The following is a 10825-nucleotide window of genomic DNA, read 5'->3' on the forward strand; positions in this document are numbered from 1 at the left end:
TTGATGGACCCAAATATGTAAAAGCTAGCATAGCAAGGCTTTGTGTCACCACACTGCAATCCTGTATAATCAGCAGCTGAATCTTAAGAGCAGCACAGAGTATTTCAGATCAACTAACACCCTCAGGTCTATGCGTAGGCATGTCTGAAGTGGAAGTCTGGGCATTAACTTGTTAACAACGCCACAGAATAGTGATAAGAGGCTGTTGACCAGGTGTTAATAATGAGTTAGCTATTAATAACGAGACAAAAGATTACATTTCCAATTGCAGTTTTATTAAATTACACAAGTGCCTGGCTGTGATACATTCATAAGGAGGGAAAGTCTTTTACGATGGGAGATCTGATCAAGACAGAGAGAGTTGTCGGATTGTTCTGTCTATGTAAACATTAGACAATTGTTCCATGTTGCTTTGTTCCACTGGCAGAGACCGCTACAGAGTGTTGCTTAGAACCCGTTTACAAGAGGCATTCTAGGAGGAAATGTAATAATTAATATAGGAAATTAATACAGAAAAACCATTCAACAGTGTGTACTCTGGTGATCTTTCAACAAACCCCCATTTATGCTATAATATAGGGGATCCGGTCTGAAGATCGACACTGTCTAGGTCGACAATGTTTGGGTCGACCACTATAGGTCGACAGTCACTAGGTCGACAGGGTTTCTAGGTCGACATGTGCTAGGTCGACAGGTCAAAAGGTCGACATGTTTTTAAAAAAAATAATCTTTTTTTGAACTTTTTCATACCTAACGATCCACGTGGACTACGATTGGAACGGTAATCTGCCCGAAGCATGGCGAGCAAAGGGAGCCATGCGAGGGGACACGGTGCACTAATTGGGGTTCCCGGTCACTCTACGAAGAAAACGACACCAAAAAAACAAAACCTTTTGACCTGTTGACCTATCACATGTCAACCTAGAAACCCTGTCGACCTTCCATCCCTGTCAACCTAGTGACTGTCGACCTATAGCGGTCGACCTAAACATTGTTGACCTAGATACTGTCGATTTGATGATCCACACCCATAATATAGGTAATATATAATAATATGTCCATGCTTAAGAACAGATGACTTAATTAGAACCTCAGTCAATTTGATTACACCATCTGGACTTAAACATGGATATCCTTAAAACCTGGACTGTAATGGCGGCGTTTGGGAAACTCTGCGCTGAGCACAATATATAATAAGCCCTTTGCAATCCAAACCAATGGCCATAAGGATAGACGCTGAGGAATCTGCCCCACTGAACCCTGCATTACTGCTCCCCGGGGCAGGACACAGCAGTAGTCTAGAAAGCTCACCATCATTTGGCCGGGCGTAGAAGCACCAGATTGCATCGGGATCGGAACTGTCGTAGCAGCAGCCCTTGTTAAAGCACTGAGTTGGGGTGATTCCGGATTCTCCACAGTTCACTCTGGCAACTGGCTGGACGGTGCATTGTTCTTGAGCTGCATCAAGAGAAAAGACATCAATAACAGATTGCAGAATGGAAGCAATCATTAGATTAGGGCACAGGTTCTCAAACTCGGTCCTCAGGACCCCACACGGTTCATGTTTTACAGGTCACCTGTAGATTTTTAAAATGTGGCAGTTGGTGAAACACAGTGCAGCTGCTGGGTGACATGGAAAACATGAACCGTGTGGGGTCCTGAGGACCGAGTTTGAGAACCACTGGATTAGGGCTTAAGACTGTTAGGAAGGCCAAATTTGTCTGCAAAATTGTAGAGTTAGTAATACCCTTAGGGGCCTATTTACTAAACCTTGGATGGAGATAAAGTGAACGGAGATAAAGTCCCAGCCAATCAGCTCCTAACTGTCATTTTTCAAACACAGCCTGTGATATTGCAGTTAGGAGCCGGTTGGCTGGTACTTTATCTCCATCCACTTTATCTCCATCCAAGGCTTAGTAAATAGACCCCTTAATCATGTATCAAACCTGCAAGAGAGATAAAGTGAAGTTGCCCTTGGCAACCAATCTAGCGCAGTCTATGAAATGAAAGTTATAAGCTGACTGATTGCTATGGACAACGTCTACACTTTGGGCTTGATGCAGATGTGGTTGGAGGTGCTATCACCGCTGCTTCCCTGTATGGTGATGTAGCAGGAGGTGTCTATTACAATTAGACGCCTTCTGCTGAGGTAGTGATCCGACCCGTGTCATAGGAAACAGCAGCGGATCACTGGACTCACCATCGGGCCGCTTGATGCAAGTCACCCATTGCAGATGCAGGGCCGTCTTTTCGTATGGGCTCAATGGGCTCTTGCCCAAGGGCCCCAGGAGTATAAGGACCCTAGACTGATAGCTGAGGGTCCCCTCTTTCCAGGGGTACCAGGTTTTTGGAAATCGGACCTGGGGAACCGGAGATATCTGACTTCAAAGCAGTGGTCCCCATCCAAGCCTGTTAACTGCTCTTCCCAGCCAGATCTCTCAGGCTCTGTCTCACTTAGCGTGTACTCCAAAATCTGGGACTCTCCCCTTTCGGTGGACATTGGCAGATTGTCTCTACTATGCCCAGAACCAGAGGTATCAGCCGTCAAGCAGCTGGTCTCTGCTCCAGCTCCACACGCCTAATATGCAGTTTTATATTTTCGTTAGTGGATTGTTCTGGCTCCTGAACTCTGATCCCCAAGTCCCCAGAATCTCCTGAAAGGTGGGACTCTCTAATATTTTATCCCATTCAAAGCTAAGAAATCTATTTTCAGGAACTTGAGTTATCTGCAGTCAAGCAAGCTGCCCTCTCACCAAAAATGATGAATATTAAGCCCACTCCACTATCGACCCCTCCCCTATGTATTAAACACCCCCTACCACCCTGGAAGTCATGTACCGGTGACCCTTCATTCAGCCTAATGCCCCCTTCTACAGTTTAGTGCAGGGGTGGCCAACCAGTCAGTGACAATGAGCCAAAAAACCTTGTTAGGTACGTCAAAGAGCCGACATCGAGCTGATGGCGCGCATGCAAAAATGGAATGTGGCCTTGTGCCTGCTAGACCACACCCCTGGTATAAAATACATTAAAAAAGCCAGAACGACATAAAATACATTTTTTAAAGCCAGATCCATTGAAAAAGCCACTTTCACAAAAAATAATTGAAAGCCAGATTCACATAATAAACTTCAGCTCCCCCATGTGTCACTCCAGCCAACACCCTCCTGTCACTCCAGCCAGCTCCACCATGTGTCACTCCTGCTAGCACCCTCCTATGTCATTCCAGCCAGCTCCCCCGTGTCACTCCAGCCAGCTCTCTCATGTGTCCCTACTGCCAACACCCTGCTGTGTCACTCCAGCCAGGTCACCCATGTGTCACTACTGCCAAGACCCTGCTGTTTCACTTCAGCCAGCTCCCCATGTGTCACTCCAGCCAACACCCTCCTGTCACTCCAGCCAGCTCCCCCATGTGTCACTCCAGCCAACACCCTCCTGTCACTCCAGCCAGCTCCCCCATGTGTCACTCCAGCCAACACCCTCCTGTCACTCCAGCCAGCTCCCCCATGTGTCACTCCAGCCAACACCCTCTTGTCACTCCAGCCAGTTCCCCCATGTGTCACTCCAGCCAGCTCCCCCATGTGTCACTCCTGCTAGCACCCTCCTATGTCACTCCAGCCAGCTCCCCCGTGTCACTTCAGCCAACTCTCCCATGTGTCACTCCAGCCAACACCCTCCTGTCACTCCAGCCAGCTCCCCCATGTGTCACTCCTGCTAGCACCCTCCTATGTCATTCCAGCCAGCTCCCCCGTGTCACTCCAGCCAGCTCTCCCATGTGTCCCTACTGCCAACACCCTGCTGTGTCACTCCAGCCAGCTCCCCCATGTGTCACTCCAGCCAAAACCCTCCTGTCACTCCAGCCAGCTCTTCCATGTGTCCCTACTGCCAACACCCTGCTGTGTCACTCCAGCCAGGTCACCCATGTGTCACTACTGCCAAGACCCTGCTGTTTTACTCCAGTCAGCTCCCCCATGTGTCACTCCAGCCAACACCCTCCTGTCACTCCAGCCAGCTCCCCCATGTGTCACTCCTGCTAGCACCCTCCTATGTCACTCCAGCCAGCTCCCCCATGTGTCACTCCTGCTAGCACCCTCCTATGTCACTCCAGCCAGCTCCCCCATGTGTCACTCCTGCTAGCACCCTCCTATATCACTCAGGCCAGCTCCCCCATGTCACTCCTGCTAGCTCTCCCATGTGTCACTCCAGCCAACACCCTTCTGTCACTCCAGCCAGCTCTCCCATGTGTCACTACTGCCAAGACCCTGCTGTGTCACTCCAGTCAGCTCCCTCGTGTGTCACTCCAGCCAACACCCTCCCGTCACTCCAGCCAGCTTTGCCATGTGTCACTCCTGCTAGCACCCTCCTATGTAACTCCAGATGCTCCCCCGTGTCACTCCAGCCAGGTCTCCCATGTGTCACTCCTGCCAGGACTCTCCTGTGTCTCTCCAGCTAGCTCTGCCATGTGTTACTCTAGCCCACCCTCATGTGTCACTACAGCCCCCCCATCAACTCGTGCCATTGCAGCAGTCCCTAATGTGTCCTCTGTTTGCTTGTGGGTGTCTCACCTCTAGTATCTGACTCCTTCAGTTGTCAGTCCCTGTAGTGCTGCTGCGTGTCTGGCTGGAGTGCAGCGGTTTCTTTATCTGTTGTGGTCACATGATTTAGAGTTTTGGGAGCCACATTTGAATAAAGAAAGAGCCACATGCGGCTCAAGAGCCACAGGTTGGCCACCACTGGTTTAGTGTTCTCCCTCCCGCCCTATCTTTGCAGTAAAGGAGTAATTAGCAGAAATTACTGCTCCAGGTCCTACATGCTGTGCAAAAGATAGAACACCCCCTACCGCCCGCAGGACATCAAAGCTGCCGCTGATAGCACCCCCCACCCCTATCGCTGGAGGATGGGTAGGGGCCCCAGTGCATTGCTGTGCCCAGGGGCCTACACTGCTGTTAAGATGGCCCTGTGCAGATGTTAGGAAATCTAAGTCCCACCACTCAGATCCCTGGACTTTTCTAAACAGCGGCAACACAACGCGCTTCTGTTTTCACAAACGGAGGCTGTCGCTGTTCGCTCTTCGCCCCCCAGATGGCAGCAAACTTTGCGCATCAGCGAACAACTCCTCACCTAACTCCAAGAGTGAAAAACTTTATGTGCAAATTAAAGTCACGTTCCTTGTTTGTAATTACTCACGTCAGCGCGTGTTTAACAATTTCTGAGATTATATTTATGTCACGGCCAAAAGAGCTGATCTAACCACAGCAAGATAATCATTTATAAGCTTTTCTTAGACTCAATATTGTTTGAGTTTTTAGCTAAAAGGCCTGAAATGATGAATTAGACTGTCCTGGGCACGTACACGACAATCGTTTACTTCTGTCTGGGCTGTGTTATGTCTTATCTCCTGCAAGTTGACATTTCAGTTGCTTGCGGTCCTTTCATTTCCAGGTTTTAGACCCAACAATTACAATTTCTTACTTCGGCAAAAAGAAATAACATTAAAAACACCGGCTACAGGGCTTTGACAGGAACCTGACCCTGCAAGGTGTAAAAGTAGAGTGATCGCTTGGTAAAGTTGGCATTGAAGCAGCACCCAACAGAAACTACAGGGGTGCTGCTATTGTGATTCAAAAGAGGGGATTGCAGCAGATGATCCGTAATATTTGCGAGTACCCCTCAAAAACACCCACAAATAATCTGTGATAAATGTGCTACCTGGAAATTCGAAAGCAAGCACTTCTTAATTTTCCAAGTTTATTAGTATTTTATCTCAGTCCTGTGATTCTTCATCATAACAACCCTATCACCTACAGGGCAGTAAGGGGCCTGGCAGGGCCCAGGTACTTTACAGGTGGTGTGGCCTCATCCTAGGAGGTGTGGCCATGCTCCCGTAGAAAAAAATATATTTTTTTATTTTTAGCAGCTCCCTGGCCACACTGCAGCTGCCAAGTAAGGGGGGGGGGGGTCCCAGACCCCCACTAGGCCCCTTAATCAGACCTGGGCCTGGGTAAGTAGTACCCTCTCGCCTCCCCCCCCTCTTGGTGCCACTGGTCACTTGCCACACAGTATAATATAATGCCACACCTGTGTATAATGCTCACATGAATATACCGCTGCACCTGTGTATAATGCCCACATGTATATACTGCAACACTTGTGTATAATGCCCACATGTATATACCGCTGCACCTGTGTATAATGCCCACATGTATATATATATACTGGGGTTCACTATGATATTCCGGCGGTCGGGCTCCCGGCGACCAGCATACCGGTGCCGGGAGCCCGACCGCCCGACCGCCGGCTTACCGACAGTGTGGTGAGCGCAAATGAGCCCCTTGCGGGCTCGCTGCGCTCGCCACGCTACGGGCGCGGCGCGCCACGCTGTTTTATTCTCCCTCCAGGGGGGTCGTGGACCCCCACGAGGGAGAATAAGAGTCGGTATGCCGGCTGTTGGGCTCCCGGCGCCGGTATGCTGGTCGCCGGGAGCCCGACCGCCGGCATACTGAAGACCACCCATATACTGCAGCACCTGTGTATATTACCACATGCATATACTGCTGCACCTGTGTATAATGCCCACATGTATATACTGCTGCACCTGTGTATAATGCCCACATGTATATACTGCTGCACCTGTGTATAATGCCCATATGTATATACTGCTGCACTTGTGTATAATGCCCACATGTATATACCGCTGCACCTGTGTATAATGCCCACATGTATATACTGGGTTTCACTACGATATGCCGGCGGTCGGGCTCCCGGCGACCAGCATACCGGCGCCGGGAGCCCGACCGCCGGCTTACCGACAGTGTGGCGAGCGCAAATTAGCCCCTTGCGGGCTCGCTGCGCTCGCCACGCTGCTGCACCTGTGTATAATGCCCATATGTATATACTGCTGCACTTGTGTATAATGCCCACATGTATATACTGCTGCACCTGTGTATAATGCCCACATGTATATACTGCTGCACCTGTGTATAATGGCCACATGTATATACTGCCGCACCTGTGTATAATGCCCACATGTATATACTGCTGCACCTGTGTATAATGCCCACATGTATATACTGCTGCACCTGTGTATATTACCACATGCATATACTGCTGCACCTGTGTACAATGCCCACAAGTATATACTGCCACACCTGTGTATAATGCTCACATGTATATACCGCTGCACCTGTGTATAATGCCCACATGTATATACTGCAACACTTGTGTATAATGCCCACATGTATATACCGCTGCACCTGTGTATAATGCCCACATATATATACTGCAGCACCTGTGTATACTACCACATGCATATACTGCTGCACCTATGTATAATGCCCACATGTATATACTGCTGCACCTGTGTATAATGCCCACATGTATATACTGCTGCACCTGTGTATAATGACCACATGTATATACTGCTGGACCTGTGTATAATGCCCATATGTATATACTGCTGCACCTGTGTATAATGGCCACATGTATATACTGCTGCACCTGTGTATAATGCCCACATGTATATACTGCTGCACCTGTGTATAATGGCCACATGTATATACTGCCGCACCTGTGTATAATGTCCACATGTATATACTGCTGCACCTGTGTATAATGCCCACATGTATATACTGCTGCACCTGTGTATAATGCCCACATGTATATACTGCTGCACCTGTGTATAATGCCTACATGAATTTCTCAATGCAATGGTAACTAACCACTGCATCAAAATAATTTTATAGAAAAAATCATTTGATTTACGCATGCGTAAAACCTCTGCAGCATGGGCGGACAGGGATGGTACTGGGGACCTGGTGCAAGCATCGGAACACCATTGAATGCTTACCAGTTGATGGCGGCAAACATCAGAATACCTCCATCGAATGGTAAAACCACAAAAAAATTAAACAATCGATGAGTTCATACTATCGAGTTCCGATATCCATCCCTATATTTTACCCACTATTAATGGAGGTAAAATAGAAGCACTAAATACTCTTGTAGATTTTTGTCCCTTGCGTACTATGAAGATCAGAGAACCCTTATTAACAACAGATGAGTCTCCTCTTTCAAGAGTATTGTTGGATTGAGATCTAACAACGGCATACTGAGTAGAACATAATTATTTTAATCCTAGCAGTTATATAATCCTAACTTCGCCCAAATTATTTATCATAATGTGTTCCAATATTTAAACCTAGACTTTACAGTACATCAATCCAAAATCCTATCCAAAACCAAATCTCAGTACACGGTAATCCAGATCCAACCTCTACCACGATCTCAGTTACAAGGTGGGTATTTGGTAAGATGCTATGTAGGACTTACTTAGAGCAGCCTGTCCATGTGCGGAGCTGAAAGACCCAACAATGAGGGCGATGGCAAAGAGACAGAAGACCCGGTATTCCATTGCTGGAGTCTTGGCTTGGTCTTGCCGTGTAGATGGAGTGGAGAGTAGAATGGAAAACTATCCAAGGGGGATATTTTATATTCCTACTTGTTCTTTCTTATCTTTTATCAGACAGCATACATTGAGGCGAGTCCCCATCCATGGGCTGGACCTTGCGATGGTCATCACTGAGGTGTCTTTGCTTTGGCATTGGAGCGACAATGATAGCTTCGGTGAGTCATGATATCCTGCTTCTTATCTGTGCAAAAAGTTGCCAATTTCAATATTACATTGGGCGGGTAAAGTGTGTGATCACGATCAGGCCAAAGTGTTATGCAATGCACATAGCACGTTGACGAAATAGGGCAGTGATTGTTACTATCCACAGATACAGGTGGAGTAGGGTTTATTGCATGGTGCCACAGGGCACAGACCGTTTAATACAATTAAGTAAAAAAAAAAAATAACAAGCAATTCTCAGCTAAACTAATCACAGACAGAAGAAAACGCAGATAGGGTCCCAAGAATTATGGATAACAGTTTCTGCATAGGTATGGAAGACTTGTTGGGCCCAAAGCAAGATTTTGGTGAGGATCTAGTGATGGCGCTATCCCCTCCTAGGCCCTCGCTTTGCTCTCAGAGGATTACAGTGGAGGCTTCATACCAGCATGGACAGGTTCAGCCAGGTGTAGTAAAGCTCAAATGAGGCATCACTGCACATTCACCAGACTGGCATTTGCAGATAAGTAGTCCATGCTCCTCTACTGGGCCCTCCTCACCCCCAGGCCCTACAGTGACTGCACCACCTGCAATGTGCTGAACTGCCAATGGGACATACAGTTCTGGTGGTCCGAAGCAGGTATGCAGGAGCGGTTCTCTGCACAGGCAAGCAATGCCTGTGACTGGGGCGCCGCCTACCTGCAACCCACATCCCGCTCCCCGGCTGCAGCAGGTGCTGTGGGCTGTGTGGGCGCCCGCTGCAGCCGGCTCCATCGTCAGATACTAGAGGTCATAATTGACCTCTAGTGTCTGTGCGGCGCTGCTATGGGAGAGTCATGACGTCTCTCCCATAGAGAGGAGCTGGCGGCCAGACGGAGCAGCAGCGGCAGTCGGGAGCAGGAGCGGGGATGGTAAGTATTGCTGCTTGTTTATTTATTGTGTTTGTAAGCTGCTATTAGGAGGCACAGCAACAGGGGGCACAACTACAGGGGGGCACAGCAACAGGGGGCACAACTACTGGGGCACAGCAACAGGGGGCACAACTACTGGGGGCACAGCTACAGAGGGCACAACTACTGGGGACACAATTACAGGGGGCACAACTACTGGGGGCACAACTACTGGGGCAAATCTACAGGGGACATAGCTACAGGGGGCACAGCTACAGGGGGCACAGCTACTGGGGGTACTAACTGTTTTATCAGGCGGGGAGCGCCAGTGGAAACTTTCGCCCTGGGCGCCACAAAGTGTAGAACCGGCCCTGCAAGTATGTCTTGTACATAATGGATGAAGGCCTCCACTGCAGCTTCCGATGATCAAAGCGAATCCTACGCATTTTGCACTCAATTTGTCAGAACATGAAGAAGACGCAGGGGGCCAGTTTTGGACTGTATGGCGGATGACCAAGATCTTGGATGCGTTCATGGGTCAGAAAATACTTCCTGGACTTTTGGGCAGGTGCATAGTCATGATGGAGAAGGGCACCATGAGCATGAGTTCTTGGATGGCGCCTGGAAATGGCTTCAAGGAATTGTGTCAGGCATTGGTTGGCGTTCCAATGCCGAGTGATGATGCGCTTGTGCACGAGTGGTATGGTAGCCACATGACCAGTATTGGCCACAAAAAAACAGCCAACAATTGTTTGGCCATGCTGCGATCATGTCAGAACTTTTGTGGTGGCGGACCTCCAACTGGGACCCTCTGGTCGACTGTTCTTAGGGGTGTCCTGATGAAATTTATTCAAAAAATGAAACGTTGACTGGCTGAAAGTCGTTTGACTGCTACTACTTAAGTCTTTTCACTGCAAAGACCTGCGAGTGCCACCATCATCTTGCAATCGGTATATATATATATATATATATATGTATGTGTGTGTGTGTGTGTGTGTGTGTGTGTGTGTGTGTGTGTGTGTGTGTGTGTGTGTGTGTGTATTTAGAGAGAGACAGAGAGAGCCACGCTAATCGTGGCTCCGTCTGCGACTGAGTGTGCCTGGTGAGGCGGACACCTGGTCACAAATGGGCCGTGCGTGCATTATAGATGCCCCTTTCAAAGTAAATGGGAGCGTCTCTGTGCGCTCACTGGCGTGAATAAGTGAATGGGCTGTTTAGCGTGACTGCAGCAAGGATGTAAGAAAACACATCTCTACATTGCGGCAACTAATTTCACTACTTCCAGACTGAAGTTTGTGGCGCTGGGGGAGAGCGCATCTCACGGGGGCCA

At 48.7% G+C, this 10825-nt stretch overlaps 1 protein-coding gene across 1 annotated transcript; it reads right to left on the minus strand.

Annotated features, from left to right (window-relative positions):
* Positions 1-258: 258 nt before the first annotated feature.
* Positions 259-8462, minus strand: LOC135050296 (putative gastrointestinal growth factor xP1). The gene is made up of 3 exons (XM_063956691.1): positions 8326-8462; positions 1312-1458; positions 259-472 (listed from the first exon to the last, which is right to left on the minus strand). Exons 1-3 carry the CDS (start codon positions 8405-8407, stop codon positions 459-461), a joined length of 243 nt encoding a protein of 80 aa, XP_063812761.1. The 5' UTR covers positions 8408-8462; the 3' UTR covers positions 259-458.
* Positions 8463-10825: the final 2363 nt, after the last annotated feature.

Source organism: Pseudophryne corroboree, chromosome 2, assembly GCF_028390025.1.
Source record: "Pseudophryne corroboree isolate aPseCor3 chromosome 2, aPseCor3.hap2, whole genome shotgun sequence".
Taxonomy (NCBI): domain Eukaryota; kingdom Metazoa; phylum Chordata; class Amphibia; order Anura; family Myobatrachidae; genus Pseudophryne; species Pseudophryne corroboree.